The sequence below is a fragment of the Chaetodon trifascialis genome, chromosome 2 (genome assembly GCF_039877785.1).
Source record: "Chaetodon trifascialis isolate fChaTrf1 chromosome 2, fChaTrf1.hap1, whole genome shotgun sequence".
Lineage (NCBI taxonomy): Eukaryota > Metazoa > Chordata > Actinopteri > Chaetodontiformes > Chaetodontidae > Chaetodon > Chaetodon trifascialis.
This window is the reverse complement of record NC_092057.1, coordinates 22,211,741-22,230,625: the sequence shown is the minus strand read 5'-3', so window position 1 is coordinate 22,230,625 and position 18,885 is coordinate 22,211,741. Positions and strand designations below refer to the sequence as shown.

The 18,885-nt window shown below is 43.1% G+C and overlaps 1 protein-coding gene across 1 annotated transcript; it reads right to left on the bottom strand.

The window, feature by feature from the left end:
• Positions 1 to 2,690: 2,690 nt before the first annotated feature.
• On the bottom strand, positions 2,691 to 18,751 carry nomo (nodal modulator). Its single transcript, XM_070975912.1, has 31 exons — positions 18,562 to 18,751; positions 17,899 to 17,988; positions 17,768 to 17,813; positions 17,566 to 17,666; positions 17,107 to 17,213; positions 16,922 to 16,994; positions 15,346 to 15,498; positions 15,050 to 15,187; positions 14,162 to 14,251; positions 13,926 to 14,031; positions 13,640 to 13,790; positions 13,325 to 13,502; positions 12,904 to 13,045; positions 12,674 to 12,805; positions 11,862 to 11,998; positions 11,669 to 11,756; positions 11,405 to 11,468; positions 11,209 to 11,304; positions 10,877 to 11,098; positions 10,286 to 10,368; positions 9,998 to 10,157; positions 8,576 to 8,702; positions 7,836 to 7,949; positions 7,551 to 7,678; positions 7,224 to 7,365; positions 6,966 to 7,049; positions 5,813 to 5,923; positions 5,609 to 5,710; positions 5,325 to 5,444; positions 5,011 to 5,103; positions 2,691 to 4,699 (listed from the first exon to the last, which is right to left on the bottom strand). Exons 1-31 carry the CDS (start codon positions 18,715 to 18,717, stop codon positions 4,568 to 4,570), a joined length of 3,666 nt encoding a protein of 1,221 aa, XP_070832013.1. The 5' UTR covers positions 18,718 to 18,751; the 3' UTR covers positions 2,691 to 4,567.
• Positions 18,752 to 18,885: the final 134 nt, after the last annotated feature.

Genomic DNA, 18,885 nt, shown 5'->3' with positions numbered 1-18,885 from the left:
CACAGCTTCACTGCTGTTGAATACAAACAAAATTGACTCTTTTTTTTTATGTTAAATGACTAAGTGTTCAAACATTGCAATCCAGTATAGCAGTATCTTAGATATAGACAGAAAACCCAGGGAAAATATTATACTTAAGTCATACTTTTTGAAGTATGTAGAAAGTACCTGTTGTATCACCTTCAAGTATACTGAAGTGTACTCAAGTAGTCCTTGTGTACCATTTGAGTAATACTTGAGTATACTTGAAGTGTAATAGTATTCTAAATCGGCGCAAACCTTTTACAAACTTTGAGTGGACTGAAGTACACAAAATCATGATCCATTAGCATTCAAAACATACGTGCAGTAAAATTGTATTATATCCCAAATGTGTTGGAAATGCACTTACAAATGAAGTGAAATGAAAGTACATTTTTAATTAAACGTGCTAACAATGTACTACAAATACTGCAAAATAAGTATACTTGTCAAGAACTTGTAATTTAGTATGCTTAAGTAGAATTTATAATACACTTAGAATAAAGTACACCTTCTGTAAGTACTTTGAAATACCACTTTAAGTATAGCAGAATTAGTATATTCATTTTAATACATTTATGTTGAACTTAATGACATCTAGTCAGAAGCACACATTTTAAGAGTATGTGTCAAGCTAAATGAAGCTAAAAAGTAGTACTTGTTATGGCTTTTCTATACGTAAATTCTATTTCTAATACACTAAAGTAGATTCATTTTTGACTTGCGAACACCAGGAACAGAAGAAGCCTGTGTAACAGAGGAAATAAGCTCTCTGAAAGATGAACAGCAGCAGCACAATCAGCCTAATACACTGCATTTTACAGTAAAATATACAGTAGAGGGCCAGAACAACAGAGCAACCTTAGAACATCGCGCCTGTTTTGACATTCACATCCAATCAAAAGGCTCCATCACAGGTCAGTTCTGTGCAGCCTCAAGGCATTTTGAACTTTTGCAGCTGGCTTATGTACTTGCTCTCAACTTACTGCTTACTTACAGAGCCCTACACAGCCAGGCTCCAAAATATATCAGCAACTTCCTGCACCCTTAAACCACGGGCCGAGCATTAAGATCATCATCGGACTCATTTCAAAACTCATGGCAATCATACTTTTGAGTGTGCAGCTCCAGAACTCTGGAACAGCCTTCCAGCTACGTTGCGATGTATTGACTCTGTGGATAGCTTTAAAAAACACTTTAAATCCCACTACAGGCGTTTGGATAAATTCTGACATTTTACATCTTTCTTAATGCTTCTTGTATGACTGTATATTTTATGTGTATTTTATGTATATACATTTATTTTATTTTATTTTATTTTATTTTATTTTATTTTATTTTATTTTATTTTATTTTATTTTATTTTATTCATTTATTTATTTTGTGGTGCTATATATGATTGTATGTATACATGACTGTTATTTGATTTTAATGTTGTGTAACTGTAAAGCACTTTGTGACCGGTGTCTGCGAAAAGTGCTATATAAATAAACTTTGCTTGCTTACTTGTTCTCAATCCTTCATCTTTAGTTCGTCAGACTTCCAACTAAAATGCTCGTGAATATTGGACTAACCACAGCCACAGCAGGATGCTTAAGCTGCTCTGTGTCACTCTTGGTAAACAGCAACAGCTTAAAAAGCAAATGGTGTATCAGGGTTGTGTTTCTGAGAGTTTATTTTGGAGTATTTGCCCCTTGTGGTCAAAAACATACCTTTTTCATAGCAGACATTTTCACATTATAGCACAAAATACAGGTTTAATTACTGCCAATCACAAAGTCCCATCCACGTGTCCCAGCATAAGACGTGGTGGTAGCACCGGAAGTGGCACACCTAAGTGGATGAAGTGAAGCCATCCGCAATGTTACTAGTCCCAGATTTAAAAGGGCAGAAACTTTCAAAGACACTCAATAAACTTCCGCTTAATTCCGAGTTCAGGATATTTTGAACTGCCACAACGATATTATTTATAGCAAGCAGCAAGCTCCGACCCAGCCGACCTCACGGCGCCACCAAGCTGCATTCCAGCTAACACCAGGAGTTTGTCCATGTAATTTCCTGTGGTCATACTGTTGATAAATGATGTGTCTATTATTAGCCGACAATGGAAGCTGGTCAGGAAATTGATCCCCCCCCCCCCAATTAACACTTAAGCACACAGACAAGCCACTGTTTGGTCAACACAGCATGTGATCCTACCTACCTGAAGGTTCAGTCAAAAGTGTTTTTTCCATAAGCTCTGGTGTTCATTTGATGCTCTCTATCCAATCCAGTGGAGTTGGGCCTACTGTAGTTTATTAAGATCTCTGCTGTGTTTCATGCTTCCACTTCCTGACCACATTAGAGCACAACATTCAGGCTGAAACTCAGTCCAGTGACATCTCTACTCTTTTAACCTCTCTTAACCTGAAATCTATCAATTAATCAGCTTGTCCTCCTGCACTCTAATGTGGCCTAAAGCATTTTATACCATATGCTGCTTGGCTGAAGGGAGGGAATAATGAGAGTCAGGGTGGTGTTCATTGATTTTGCAGGAGTAATTCACATCTTTTTTAACCAAGAACTAATATAGTATGTAAGTGCTGTACTTTAATATAGGATGAGATCTGTAAGTATTCATGCCTAAACTTACACTGCCCCCTAGAGGCAAAACCACAAAACAGTTGAGTCACTTTTCCTTCCTTCCAAACTTTATTATCTCAAAAAAAAAACAAAAAAAAAAACCTCAAAACAGATTCTGACCAAATGACAATTACACCCCTCCCCCGCCGCACCACCCCCCAACCCAACCAAACTAATCAACTCCCCTACATGTGGATTAATTGGAATACCTTTCAAGTCAGTAAATAGTCAGTGGACTTCTCATCTTTCATCGAAATCCAGCCACAACTGAGAGCAGATGGATTAAACACAGAAAAATAATTGGGGTCCAGAGTTTTCAGTGAAGTACACAGCTGGATGGTAAGACAATGAGCTTAAGAAAACACAAATCTGCCGTGTCTTTCCAAGTTTTAACTCAAGGTCACGAAAGACCCTTTGTAAGTATTCTCATTTCTGTCCTCTTAAACTGCAGGTTGTCTTTAGAACACACGCTTGTCACACGCTTCATCTGACACATCATAAAAAAAACAAGCACACTTCTGAAGGACATTTCCCCAAACACAAACCAAGTTTACATTCACATCTAATTACAAATATGTTAATAAATTAATCAGCTATCAGTTAACCCCTCCAGCCTGACCCCAGTCCACCTCACCCAAAAACAAAAGAATTCTCTTCGTTCAGTATTCAAACCCAAATTTCCAGCATCCTGTCCACTTTCCTGAGCTAAAGGAGAAACTGACATAAAGTCAATCTTGCATCGCACTTAACAGCTTATAAAATACCATCAGAAGTGGAGTGCATTACAGTAACTCGTGGGTGTTTAGCATGTAAGTGACACGACGTGGCTGACAACAGCACAAAGCATTTATTAGCTCGTCAGCGTCTTTGGCTGTCGCTCAATCACAGTGAGCAGTTACAGAATCAGTCCCTGTTTGTGATGTTGAGGGCTGATTCAGTTTTACATCAAATCTACGGGGTCAAATCAGGGTCAAAAAGACTGTGAGCTTGTGGAAAGAAGTTAAAAATAAGTTCAATCACTTTCTTTCAACTCTTTGTAGACTTGTTAAAAAAATTATTTGTATATTGAGAAAAAAATTGTAGTTCGGCGAGTTTAAAAACACTCTGTGACTTAACTCTGCTTTTCTGGGTTCGAACTCAAACCAGGACAGTTTTCTGCTTTTTTCTGAGAGCCCTGGTGTAAACTCAATGAAGGAAAAATTTCAACACAAACGTCATTTGAACATTTTCAAATATTTCTACAACCACAACTCTTTTCCACACACTACACCATTTTTTAGTCATTTCACAAGCTCAGAGCCTGATTGGCTCTAATTTCATCTAATTGTAATCACCTGTAAGTTAAACCTGGTGGCTATGGTTCGATCTCATTAAATTCCAGCCACATTCTGAAGAAAATCCCATCATGAATTGTCTGAACTGACCCCTAATGCCAGCAGGTGAAAGACATGAGTCCTAAACTTTGTTAGAACTGATATCGAAAGCATTCAGGTGCTTTCAAAGCACACGCAAAAGGCTTGAGTTGACCTCGATAAATTACAAAGGTATAAAAATGGCTCATATTCTATCACAAATACTGACAAATTTCTTAGACATTGAGTGTTTTGGAAAAAAAAAGAAAGAAAGAAAACGACCAGTAAAATGTCAGCGCTCAGTCCAGTGAGTCTGAACGGCTGATGAAGAGGTGGTAATGCGCATTGAGTGGTTCGTGTTAGGCTTCACTTGGGGCCAAATCACATCTCAGTAAGCTAAATAGTTCACGGGCACACACAATTAGCCAAAGCCAAGCGTTAAGAGGTTTATCTTGTGGACAAACATCTACTCTATGAGTGAACCCACAGTGCTCTCTGAGGCTGCGGCCATGCGTGCGAGTGCACTATTTAGCGTGCAAAGATGTGGTCTGAGGTGAGCCGTGGTTGTGTCCTCATGTGCGCCTGGCCTTCTGTCTCTTGGCCTGACGTTTGGCTTCGTCCAGAGCAGCCATTTCCCCGCTGGCTTGGGCCATGCTCCTCACTCCCTGGATGCGATTCACCACCTGTAAGAGGAGGGGGATTACCTGCAAAACAGGTCGGCAAACGCTGTTAAACAAATGCTGTTTGTTTTGTTTCTGACTTGAAATATGAAGAAAATCCCTGAAAAAAGTGATTAAGAGGAATTAACACATGGATAAGTGCTGATTATGAAACATCAAAACAACAGGAAGTGGGACATTCTTCTTGATGTCCTTCCAAATTTCAGGCTTGGGCATGATAAGACCAAATCCCAGTGAGGTTTATTCCAACTAAATACATTAAAAAAATTAAAAATTGTCAAGCAAGAAGAGCTCTTTGGATGTGTTGTGTAGAGCAGGTGGAGGTGGTTACGTACCTTCTCGTGGTTGTACGCTGCTAACAGGAGCAGCAGTGTGAGGGGCAGAGCTATGTAGGAGCCCTGGGCAACATCCTGGTCAGGCACTTTACGCTGTGGGAAAACACACAGAAACACACCCACAGGGATGAGACAACCGCAGAGAAAAGGCACAATCCACACTGCTTTCCAAGACAAAACCTGCCACAGTACGCCTCACCATAAGCCAGGAATCCTGTCGCTCTTGGTGTTAAAAAAGAAAATATTCCAGCACAGAAAACAGGCGTTGAGACATTGGGCAGGGTAAACTCAAAGAAAAAGCATGTGCATCTTACTGTGGGGTTGAAGGTGAGTGTGACGTGTTTGTGGTAGCCGCTGGAGGTGAAGGTGACCTGAGGCAGAGTGAAGTCATACTGGGAGCGGGACAGCGTGGAGTACAGCATCAGCACGTAGCTCTGGAGCAGAGAGAGGAAGGTGACTTTAGATCCAACGACAGCCTGTCCTGTCAAGTCTACAGCCGTCCATACATTCAGTCAAATATACAAGCTTGTCAACACTGAAGAGACTTATAACCACTTAAAGTCTGACATCCTTTGAGAGCCAAATTCCAAGCAGATACCTCTCCATCTCTGTCCAGAGGAGGGAAGTGGAAGAAGAGGGACTGTCCCAGAGAGACGCTGTTGATTGGGTTGTCCAGGTTGTCACTCTTGTAAAGCTTCACCTGGGGAAAGAAAAGGGAGAAAAAGTAGTAAAGCTTTGAGTAAAACTACAGAAATGCATGTAAGACTGCAGAGCAGGGGTAATATATGCCAAGAGGTCCTACCGATAGTGTTGGGAGATGTTCAGGTGACGTGTGGACGTTTCCACTGAGGTCAAACTGATTGATTTGCCTGAAGGCGATGATGTTGACCCCGTCAATGTCAGTGCTGCCCACCTGAGAGGGAAGGCAGAGCTTAATGTACAGATACAACCCTGCACTCTTTCAGAAAGCAGCAAATGTGAACAGCGGATAAAGCTTTGTACAAGTCACACGGCGTGATAATAACAGAGAATTAAGTGGAATTAAGGCATTTCCTGCCTTGCCACAGAGATTAGGGGGTCTGCACTTTTCAGACAAGTTAAAATTATGAACAGAGAGGTTTAAACTTGCAATGGGATTATCGCTGCTTTTGTTCTGCATATAGAAAAGCCCCATGTGATAAGGCTGCTGATAAGTCATAATCACAGGGTTCCCACAGTTACGTTAACAATTGAATTACAAAAGTTTTCCATACCCTCCTGTATCTAGCCTTCAGTGCTCGCCACGAAACAACCTTTAAAAATGCTATGACATTGAAAATGTGTAACTGTTTGGACTGCAGGATCAAGAAGGGCCTTTTAGAAGAGGTTCACAGTTCAACTCCTGAACAATCTATCTCATAAAAAGGTCCATTTAGTAGCTGTTCTGGAGTTTTGGATCATAGCCCATGATATTCATCAACAGATCATTTCAATGAGGCCAGTGTGTTGATGCAACCGTGGTGCCAACGCAGCAACACAACGCCGGGTCGTCAGGCAAGAAAGCTGACCCAGACTCAACTTTTGCTGCAGCAACCCTGCAGCTGTTTTTAGTCTGAATAATAATCTCTGATCTTAATAGAGCTCTACAGGCCGCTCATCTATGCTAATTCTCGGCTAGCAGCTCGAGGCTACGTTAGCAGCTACTAGCATGCCAAAGTCGAATCTACGACTGACTTGCCGGCAGCTGAATTGAATTCAGAATTTTTGGCTTTGACAAGAACAAAAAAGACAATATCTCATCGATTTTGATGCTTTCTTATAAACTGTCCGTTGTGAGTCCAATGGTATGGGAGTGCAGTGCTAAACTGCTCTTATAATTGTTGAACTAATTGTACTCCTGCAAAAACAACATTTGTTTACTGCACACATCATCCAGCTGTGAAGCCTTGTGGACCTTACATACATCTGCTTCTTACCTCTATAGCTCTGTGTTGCGGTAAGGCCCTCTCAATGTGGTCATTGCCTTCAGCTCGCAGCTGAATTAGATATTTGCAACCCGGCTGCAAGGAAACATTACATCCATTAAGTCATATGAGGTGCACAGTAGAAAGGCTTAGAAGATACAGGACGAGTATAGCATTGCTTTGTAAAATCACATACAGTCCATTAGCTACTGTATTCATTTTAGTTTTCAACCCTCCAGCCTGACTGTAACATCTTCCCAGTGTACTCACCAGCAGACCCCGGAGTCTGAAGCGACCCTCCTCATCAGTGACGGTGTCCTCACTGTAGAGGCTACATTCTCCCTGTCCCACTGCCTCCACCGCCACATCCCTCTCTGCATCCCCGCTCAGAGACTGCACAGCTCCGTAGCAGCTGAGGACAGTAACAAGACCGTGACCCTGATCAGACTCTACAGCGCTATGGACATTAGTGGAGCTAGACCCTCGTCTAGTCTAACAGCAACAGCATCAAAGGGTAATGAAAATCTGAGCAGCACGTTGTGGAAACTGAATCAGGAAGTTCTACAGAGCTTAACTGTACAGGGCACATCTGTATACCTGTAAGCAGTCTTGATACCAATTATATCGATACTGAGGTTTTGCCCCTCCTCCACTGTGATCATCTGAGATGCCGGCTCAAAGCGGAACTCCTTCATCATGGGCTTGAAGTAGTACTGACCAGGACTCTGAGGAGAGGACATATCAAACGGAGAGCAGAAGAATATGTACGTTAGCTCGAGCACACCACAAGTCAAAGCACGCCTGCAATCAACTTTACAGCAGACTCATGCTGGAAGAACATTACGACAGAGAAGACAAATTAATACATTTCTGGATCCCTACCAGGTTATTAAAGGTGAGCAGGCCAGTGTCCTGGGTCAGCAGGTTGGAGCGAAACTGTCCTCCACTCAGAGACAGGAGGACACCCGACAGGGGGTGACCATCCTCTGATTTGATCTAAAGCACGGAGGGAAAGAGAGGGAAGCTGCTTATATTACACTACATGAGGGTGTCAAGATTTAATTGAAAAAGTGTTATAACTGTGGATGAACTCGCAGGTAACAGGTTCAACCCCTTCAGTCGGACTAAATGTCTACTGTGATGAAGCAAAAACTAGCACAGAAAAAAACTTGAAATCATTCAAACTGTGGATACAATGAGGTTGAAGAAATTGGATAAAAACTCTTTATTGATGCTGCACAAAAAATTCTGAAAGGAATTTTTCACACTCTAAACGGGGAAACTAACACTTTTGTCTGCACCTCAGAGCTGCTGTAGATAACTGCAGACCTTTTTAACCAAGGTGACACACAGAAAAGCAGAAAACCGATTCAGTGGTCATCGTGATGATTTCTATTAATTAGATTTTGTGAAAACATACAGTAGAACTAACAACACTTCATGTCACTCCATATTCTCACTTAAACTACCTAATTAGTGAGAGTAGTAAATGTGTGCAAAGAGCTAGAATTTTAAGGCACTCAGTGCTAAAATAGTAATATATAATAACAGCAGACGTTAAAGTGACCGGGGATTACTGAGATGTAACTGGGATGTATGCCAGTGAGGCTGGTCACATGTACCTTGAAGGTAACACCAGCCAGAGCGAACGCCTTGAAATCTCCCTGGGTTCCCTCCACTGGACTCAGGACGAAGCCTTCTTTACTGGCAGTGATGTCGTACTGCCGGTTGCTGTGGAGGGGACCCACACTGACAGAAAGAGAGCAGAGAAAGGTGGTCAGGACTGCACGTCTCCAGGGTGCATACCAGCCAGCATATAAAACCAAATGGCATACATATGATAATGACATAATAACACAGAACTCCATCTAATATGAATCAAAAATAAATAATAAAAATGACACTTTTGACACTGACATTTCAAAGTTGATGAATAATGATTTGCTGCCTGTGAAGAACTACTTTTTGTTCAGGGCTCAAGGCAACTGCAGACAAACCTTATAATGCCCATACAGCAAATGTAACATTGCTATGTATTCAGGGAGTTAAGCTGGGGGCCGAAACATTTTTTCAATTCAATTCAATTCAATTCAATTCAATTTTATTTGTATAGCGCCAAATCACAACAGAAGTTGTCTCAGGACACTTTCCATATAGAGCTGGTACAGACCAAGCTCTTTTATCTACAAAGAAACCAACAATTCCCCCATGAGCAAGCACTTGGCGACAGTGGCGAGGAAAAACTTCCTTTCTGGATTTTTAAGCCTCTATCAGTTTACGTTTTGGGACCATTAAACATACGCTGAATTAGTTATTAGCAGTTCCTGCTAGCAGCCTACCCGTGTCTGTACAAACAGCTATCATGGGATTCATTTGATACTGAAGAAAACTTTGAAAAGTGACGATTCTCTGGCAAGTTCTGGATTTCAATGAGCATATATCTGATAAGTGGAGAAGCAACACATGTCAGTGGGTTCAAATATGAGTTATGACCGCTCACGTGGCTGTTTGACCTCTGGAGAAGACCAACCAAACAAGTGTTAACAAACAGGGCAAGTCAAACTTTTCCATTTGGTTTTCATGCACAGACAGTACAGACGCAGCACTTCATGAACTCCAAGCTCTCGGCCCCGTCGACAGTGTTTACCCTGAAGTCCTTTTAAACAGCCTGCACAAACTGGTTGGTCTCTCACGCACAGATTGTGATTTAACAGTCTGTTTGGCTGACCTGCACTAACACAGACATTTTTTTTTTTAAAACCCTCTGGGCTAGAACAGCAAATTACATTACTGCCAGAGTTTTAACTAGGACCCACACATCGCTGCTGGTCCTACACCTCTTTAGGGGTTCAAATGTATTTATGGACAGGCCCTTTGGTATATTAATGACTTGTTAAGATCTTGACTCTTTTTCCTTTCAGCATGACAAAACTCTGATTTAGACTTATTAATTAGCTCCTTGTGTCACAGGCTCTGGATCATCCTCCCTCTAATTTCCATGTACTTTATTTGTATTTCTCAACTTAAGTGTGGGGTTCTCATACTTGTATGCTCCCATCTCGTTAGTGGCCACAGTAATGAGTGGTGTAGCAGCTCCTCTTTCCGTGATGGAGATCTCCACGCCCTGCAGCTCTGGTGACACCTTGCCCTCCAAGAAGAGACCTGCACGCCCGGTGATGTCCACCAGTCGACCTGGACACGACTCTGTGGAGAGTGCAATGGCTTTAGCTTGTTGGTGTTGCAAGGAATGAAAGACTTAAGAAGCAGCTATAACAAAGACGCAAACAGATAAAGAAGGGTTGATAGATGACAGTGTGTGTGAAGGAACTTACCTCCAGTGATCGTGGCCTCTACCTCTGGAGGGTAGAACAGCAGTTCCTTGGAGGAGGGTGTCACGGTGATCTTCTCTCCAGCCCTGCACAGTCACATAATATACACTGATTCATCGCCCTTCACAGACTCTTAGACTTCGTGGTTATTATTAGTGGATGTCAACCAGACACTGACAATAAAGTTGCAAAGTGAAAGGAGTTATTTGAGGTTCCAGTGTGCTGAAGGTAAAAGTCCAGTTCATTTTCTCCACAGACAAACTTCAGGTGACTCACATCAGCACCAAAGATGAGCAAAAACATCTAGTTTTTTGATGAAAAGTCAAAAAGTTACACGCCCGTGGACGTAAAACTTTAACAGAGATCTTTACGTCAACTCCACAGTGGGCCTTTCGCTCATAAACGTCCTGTCAGGAGCTTAACATTCTGCTATGTGGGCAGCTTAAGTGGAAGTTAAAGAACAAACTTCTCAGAAAACTGATAAATTTGATTTTGAATTTTTAACGTGCTACAGCTTTGTTTTGGCCCTCATGGGCACTGCTAAGAGCACAGAGCATGAAGTGAAAAATGCAGTGGACATGCAGTGGCCCCAACCTGGCCCAGTAGGAGAACTCATAGTGGAAGGGGCCTGTCAGCTCATCAGCCTTCTCTTGGATGGGAGGGCTGTCATCCCGGGCTCCGCCTTCCTCCTCAGCAGCGCGGCGCTCTCGTTCCTGACGGCGCAGTTGAATCTCTTGCAGCTGCTGCTCCTGCCTCTGCTCCTCCAGGCTCCGCAGGGGTCCCAGCACCAGCGCCGGCTCGCTCTCGATGGACGATCTGACCGAGGGGAGGCAGGAAAAAAAACAAAAAGCATTTTAGCTGGACATCTGCAGAAGGGTGCACAGCAGCTAGCATTAGCACGCAGGGTCACGCCAGTTCTTCATTACTTGATGGTAACTGTGACGTCTAGGATCTTGTCGGTGGTGATGAGCCCGGTCATGTGATGCCGCACTGCGGTCAGGGTCAGGATACTGGGGGCTGAGCTGTTGGACACAGGTGAACAACAGTCACTTGGTTGAACTAAATAGAGGCAGAACATTCAGCGAACGCAGAAACAAATGGACACGGCTTCTCATTACTCACGTGTCGTAGGTGTAGAAGTCCTGCTCAAACTGGTGGCAGGAGCGGGGGGTGACTTTGTAAACACCTGGACAAGCCATTGTTGGTTGATTAATTACTTTGCTCCAGTTTTATATTTAGGCAAGTCTGACACAGACCTTTTGGCTCAAAACGCTGCACTCTAACTATGCACAAGGGAACAGTTGGTACGCTGAGATTTTTTTCTTCTCGAGATATGCTAATTCATACTGTGTCTAGCTAATGAGAGGTCAGGAGAATGAACTTCACCAGGCTTGGAGAGGCAGAAGCGGTTGACTCCCTTCGAGAGGTTGTACACGCCGACGTTCTCGGGTTTGCTGCCATCTTGGAAGAACTCCTGTGCAGAAAAACACGTTAGTTGGAATTGAAATAATGATTGCGGAACGAGCCGCCATCTGCTACAGCACGCACCAGGCGCGGCCACTGGGACTGAAACACTGACCAAAGTAATGGCATGGGACAGGGAGCAGCGCAGGATGTAGCCAATCTGTCTGAACTCCACCCCCAAGACGTCGGAGTCCAGAACCTCCACTTCCACGGACTTATGCTTCCAGCACCACTCCTCGTGGGAAATGCTCACTGACATGTGCGAAGATGGAGAAGAACAAATCATGAATAAACAGACAAAAAGCAACAGAGACAGAAATGTGAGCGTCTGCACTGACAAGGCTTAAATGTGTAAACTCCAGCCAAGGTCAGGCATTCACACTGAAGATCTTCTAATTGTCTCATCTATGAACAAATGCTGAAGAAAGTCATCTACTCGCACTGCTTGGGCCTGGGAACACTACAAGCTGAGTAAACATGCCTCAAAGACACTGTGTGTGCAGACGGCTCACAGGCACACAAAACAGATTGTCTGTATTGAACGGTGAGTGAGATGGATGCAGCACCAGAAGGTAGAGGAAGACTGGCTGAATAATGTGGGCTTCCTGAAAGCTGCTAACACCAATTATGATCCAAATCTGGTAATTACTAATTGATTTCCCGACAATCGTTAGAGAGTAATTAGTGAGGTCTCTGAATGGAAATGTACATGGAATGGAGGAATCCCCTTATGCACGATGGTTAGCTTGAGGTCGCCCAGTCAAAACTTGCATGCTGACTCTGCATTTGTTATCCTCTTAAAATAACTTTAACAAATAACAACCACCAAGTTCTAATTTGCAACAGCTCAAATTGACCCCAAATGAATGAAAGAACAAATACCACAACTATCATTATGAATGTAAGCTGCTGGTGGTGAATCCTGACCTTTGTACTTCCCAGGTAAAACACCGTCAAAGGAGAAGCTGAGGGTGTCACTGCTGCCAGACAGAGACACCGCCCTCCTTTCTCCCTGTCGACTCACTGGCTGCAGGGTTACCGACAGGTCGTCACAGGAAGCTGGAGGCCAACCAGAGGACACATGGTCAGTTTATGTGGAAATATACACAAAGATGGAATGTTTCTGTGGGTTGAAGCCGCCTTGAATTGTGCGTTACCGAGACAGTAGACTTTTCCGGAGACAGAAGCCATGAATTGGGTGAAAAGTAGGTCTGTGAGGGGACGGTCCACAAGGGAGACCTCCAGGGCCTGAGGCTGCAGAGCCAGGCCTGCTTTCACCTCGGCCTCAGGGAGAGACACCTGGATACATGAAGTACAACCAAAGTCATCTTGTAGAAAGCCAAGTTTTAAAACATACAACTATATAAGCACCAAAATTAGTTATATCTATGAAAACATCTCAAAGCCGACTGGTATAATATTATTGACTTATTTTTTGAATACTCTTATATGTTATGGTTTCAACCGACAAATGTTGGAAATCAGCTGGAGGGAACCTTCATGTGCATTTAAGTAGTAAACCTGTGGGCAAACTACTAAAATTCAAGTCAAACGGGTGAATGTGAATGTTAGACCGACCTGCACACTGTAGTCTCCAGGTTTGGCCTGAAAGCAGAAGGCCCCCTGTGGATCGGATTCGATGGTCTTGCTGGAGGCCTTGTCTTGGTCCTGGTGTGTCAGAGTGACCTTGTAGCGGCCCTGCTGCTTCATGCCCTCAGGCAGGCGACTGATGGAGATCTGGCCACACACGCTGAACCTGTGTGGAGCGACATGAGAACTCAGATCAAGCTGGTCAGCAGCGTGGTAATAATGAAAGTCGAGCTGAAGCTCAATGTCTCTCATTAATTTCAAAGCATGTATCATGATGGGAAAATGTATGCGAGCCGGACTAACCCTGCTGTGACGATGTCAGGGAGCTGGGGCGTGTTGGGGGCGATCTTCACTGTGATTGGCTCAAAGAACATGAGCTCCTTGCTGACACGGATGGTGTAGGTACCAGCCGTCATGTTTTCCAACCGGAAAGAACCATCCTCCTTACTGATGACTGCGAGGGCAGAATAGCAAAGCAGGCATGAACATGTGTAAAGGACTGAGAAGCACTGAACACACATTGAGCATTCACACAATTGTTTGGTTGTTGGCACTGCAAGTAAAGCGTGGAGTCCTCTGCTCTGGTTACCTTTGATCTGGTTGTTGAGAGACACTGAGGCATCAGGGACGCCCTCCCCACCAACACTGTTGAGAACTCGGCCTGTGACAGAGAAGCCCATGACACGGAAGATGGGCTGAAAAACAACAGGAACAGCATTACACGTCAAAACGTGGCATCACGCATGAAATGTATTCACATTCTCAAGATAAACACAACATGCTAAAACTCATACTGAAAAACTGCAGTATGATTTGATGCTTTACCTCCAGTTTCAAACTGTTGTGTTCCACCTTGAAATTCATCCTGGAGGGAGCGACGTCAAATGTGATCCTTTCTCCCCTGTAGAAAGGCACCTGAAGTGAAGGACGTCACAAACGCAGAATGAGAGGCAGAAATAATGACATTCACTTTTTCAATGCACTGCACAGGTTAAAGTTACAATGTCATGACATCAAACCCTATTTTTTGATATCTATCTATCGACTTATACAAGCAATTATCTCCAATTATAGTAGTTTTTAGTGGAAGTGGTGGAGTCTGCCATTCCCACTTTGGTTCAAATGGCCTGCGTAAGCCTGGGATGGCCAAGGGGACATGTCAGAGAAACATTCTGCAGTTTTGGTTAAAGCATGATGTGACACAGTCCAACATATTTATGTGGTATATAATGAATCACAAATTTAGTCTGACATTCTGTTTTCAGCGTTACTCTGTTACATCAGATGAAAAATAAGTCTCTTGGCAATTAAATAAATAACCAATAAACATTCAAGTGAACTGTTATGTATCCATCTGTGGATATATTTATTAAAACTCTACGCAATAACTGCAAAAAACAAACAAATTGCCTCCCTAAGCATGAAGGATTCACAGGAAATGAGGCATGCATGTAGTTCAGTGTCATTTTATCTCACTGACACCAGCTTCACTGTTTAATGTTCACTTTCTTCACACTGTATAAGAGCAGTGTTCATTTCCTGCTGCTGCTTCACAATAAAAGCCATCAACTGCCAAAACTTGGGGTGGGTTTTATTGTGAAGAAGTCACAGGAAAAACTGCATCTTCTATATATCTGACATACTAGTTGTTGTAGTTGTAAAGTGAGATTAGAAATGTGGACAGCCTTCTTTTGGTTTGGACAGAAAGCTTACCACAGTGTACTCGCCGCTGGCCAGTGAGGGAAAGACAAAGGTCCCGTCTTCTCTGGACAGAGCGCTGCATATATAGACCAGGGAGCCGTCCCCAGAATCTGCCCCCTCCACCGGGGATGTGTTACAGCCACTGACATCCTGAAAACACACCAACAAATATGGAGTGATGCAACTTATTTCAGTTAGAATTCATAGAGAAATCCAAGATATGCCAAAAATAAAGCAGCAATTCTGCGAGAGTGGAAACAGGATCTAGTTTGATTCCTTGTTGAAAATGTAAAATAATGTTGGTGTACCTCTTTCTTGACTGTGGCTGAGTACAGGAGGAAGGTGACCTCTTTCATGGGTTCTCCATCACTGCGGACCTCCCCCGAGACATCATAGCCTCCAACTACCAGATGGTCGGCGGCCGGGGCGTTGGCATTGGAGACGTGCACTGAGGTGGTACTCTATAGGAAGATGGCAAAGGTCACCATGCTAGCCGTGCTGAGGGCTGGAATAATGGGCCTGTCAGGAGCAGCGTGCTTACTGCTGGACATCGTTTGTTACAAACCAGCTAACCTGACAGGGAACCTTATCAGCTGAGCAAGTGGGTGAATCATTTTCTACACTCAAGTGATACTGAGCTCAAAAGACCTCTGAGATGACGCTTTCGTAATGACACCACTCAGGTAATACCCGAGCATGGGAAAGTCAAACACAGGTCTGATCTGACTGCAGCTTGAAATCATTAGCTACAAACCTGCTGATCTGTCCCAGGTCTCCTCCGAGTGCCTTAATCCATCTTTTTACATCATCATTATGGGCTGCTCTCTTTATATACTGAGCCAAATGGGTTTCTACTAATGTACATTTCTCATGTTTCAACAGTGTCTGTGTGGGTGATTTACTGTATGCATGTGTGTTCTAAATGATCTAAATGAGGTTTTAAGAATAAATAACCAACTTATCTATCTGTTGGAGAATGTAAGGAAGATTTTAAGGAAATCACAGAAAGATCTTGCGAATGATCTTGACTCTCTCTTACGGAAGCCTTGAGAGGCAAGTGAGGAAAGAAAGTTCTGTTGTTGTAATACTCATTTTGGTCATAAGAGGCTGAAATGTATCACACACGGGAGGAGTTTTCTGCCAGAAAGGCTTTTTAACGCATGTTAACATTGTCAATGGTCGACTTTAATCCAAACAATGTTTTCCTAAATCTAACTGACCCAGTAATCAGCTACTAGCTCGTCCATGCGTGTGCTTTATCGCTCTTTATACCACGTCACCTGACTTCCATCAGCCTTTCTGTCAGAAAGCCCTGAAGTCAAACTTTCCCGTGTGTGGTGCACTTCAGCCTCTTGTGGCCAAAATGAGTTTCAACAAAAAGTGAAAAAAAAAGTGTCAAAACTTTCTTTTTCACCTCTTTTCACTTTTTTTATTTAGGATACAAATTAAACAATAAAAAAATAATTCTGATTATACTTTTTTCATCTTTTTGAACTATTTAGATCAGACTTAGAAAATCTGCCTTTCAGGGCTTCCGTACTTCCATTCTTACGGAGATTCAAACAGATGCAATACAGAGTTAATCCATATTTTCCAGAATATGTTCCCAATATGGTCCCAAAAGCGACTTAAACTTTCTGTGTGTCACCTGGTGCATTTGTTTTTCAATTAATGAAACTCTGCCAGCTTATCGCTCCACAGCTCCGCTCTGTTGATCAAATACTTTCAGCTCCAGTAAATAAAGCAGGCTGGAGGAAGAAGAACACCCAAACCCAACCCCCCCTTGAAAAAAGCCATGGGTGACATCACATCTGCCTCACTCATGTCTCCATGTAGTCTGTGCTGTGGACATGGACGAATGGAAACTGAAGTGAAGCTACCAACCTGCTCCAGCGTCCAGGAGGGATGGGCAGCTGTGATGTCATAACTTCCAGGGAGTACCTTTAAAAAGGTATACCTGGAGACAAAAAGGAAAACAACTTAAGACATGTTTAAATGATGTTTAAATATGTTTAGTGCAGAGACGCCGATGTAAAACTCTACCAGCCAGAAAGGCACGAGCCGCTTACTTTCCCCCAGGCTGTGTGACGACGCTCTGGAGTTTCTCTTCTGTTCCCATTCGGCTGAGTTTGACTTCCACTCCAGCTGGACCCAGGAGGTGGCCTTTACTCAGAACCTGAACAATGCAGAGTACATTACATAAGCAGGGAGATATTTCAGAACATGAATTAATCCCGAGGCTGACACTCTTCCAAGAACGCGCTCACAGAGGGCTGGATAATGCGGATGGTTTTTCTGGTCTTTGGTGCATAAATAAGAACTGGAAAGTCATCTGCACACACACACACAGACACACAAAGCACTGATGTGCGAGGAGCTGAACCTCATTCTGTTGTACAGTTGATCTCCAACACCTTCTGATGTCAGTCAGAATGTAACCTTTAACCCCATTTTAGATGCAGATAAGCTTTTGAGGTAATCACGACAAAATATTTGCATTAATGATGCAGAAAATCCTTCATTCTCACCGTTCCTGAGACTGAAAAGCCAGTGAAAACAAAGTTGATGTCTTCTTCTTTAGTACAGATGTCACTCACTCCATCCACATGGAGGTCGACGCTGGTTGGCTCTAAGGAGAGTAAAAAAAAAAAGAAAAAAGTCAGTACCATAATGCAAACAACCTCTGATGCTGTCTTTGCATTTCCTGAACAAGCTGTCACACAATCTTACCAAAGCTCCAGCCAAGAGGAGGCTCGATCTTCAAAACAAAGTCTCCCTGAGTAAAAGAGACAAATGCACAGATTACAATCGCCATCAGTGAATTAACGACTTAAAAGTATTGAAAGGAGTGAGTCTGATACCTTGTCGTAGAGCGGGATCATGAAGTAGCCATTGATCGGAGCACAATCCGTTTGATATTTCAAGGAACCTTGTTTGGTGTACAGTTTAATCTGTGCATGAAAGAAGGCAGAAACTGGTCATTAGGTGTATTTTTAAGTACTAAACATGGCCTCAGTCTCCTGATGCTTTAAATACTGAGCTGAATGGCAAATTGGTTGAGTCGTGTCTTTCAGCTGTCATCACCAAACAGACCACTCTATCTGGCTTTAGTGCATTTAACCAATTAGCCAAAAGGCTAAGACCCTGGAGCCTGTGAATGAGCAGGATTAGGACTGACGGTGAGCACTTCGCGTGCTACTCGTCAACAGGTTTTAGGTTTCAGAGACAGAAGTTACGAGAAACAAATAAAGACACGCTCATGTGAGATCACATATGGGTTTTCAGTCAACCCTGACAGCGAAAAAAATGAAAAATTATCAAACTAGCAGATGGCTAGATGTCAAAATACATTTACTACTCTCATTTATATTTGCGAGCGACCGACACAACATCTCTGAACGTAGATAAACGTTACGGTTGTGGTTATTTCATTCAAACTACCATTCAGTCTCCGCCTAACCTTTAACCTGGCTTACTGTGTAAACCAGCTAGCTGTTAGCTCGCTGCTAGCATTGCACTCTCACCTCGATCAGAGAGTAATTGATCTCAACGTCGGATTTGACAAATCCCCCGCATGCCACCACTATGTCATCGGTGGACACGGTCAAGAACTGAGAATAGGTGATACAGAATAACACCCAAAGAGCTCCCATGTCTGCCCGGATGGTAATTCTCAACATTTTGGCTGACTGATCTCTCACTGAGCCGAGCAACAGCACGCTGCCTCCGCTTCCGTACCAGCTGAGCTGCTGTCATCCAGCGAGCAAAGTGTCGGGAGCAGCGACCCCTGCTGAGCTGGAGGAGGTACGACTTGATGTCAATGCCCGTTTTGAAGTCAAAACAGAAAC

Bases quoted from the DNA above. Each gene is read 5' to 3' on its own strand.
- nomo (XM_070975912.1), bottom strand. From the start codon at position 18,717: ATGTTGAGAATTACCATCCGGGCAGACATGGGAGCTCTTTGGGTGTTA. The intron at 17,214-17,565 runs GTGAGAATGAAG...TGCATTGTTCAG, and splicing joins GCTTTTCAGTCTCAGGAACG to GTTCTGAGTAAAGGCCACCT. The intron at 5,924-6,965 runs GTAAGAAGCAGA...CTTCCCTCTCAG, and splicing joins CGCAACACAGAGCTATAGAG to GTGGGCAGCACTGACATTGA.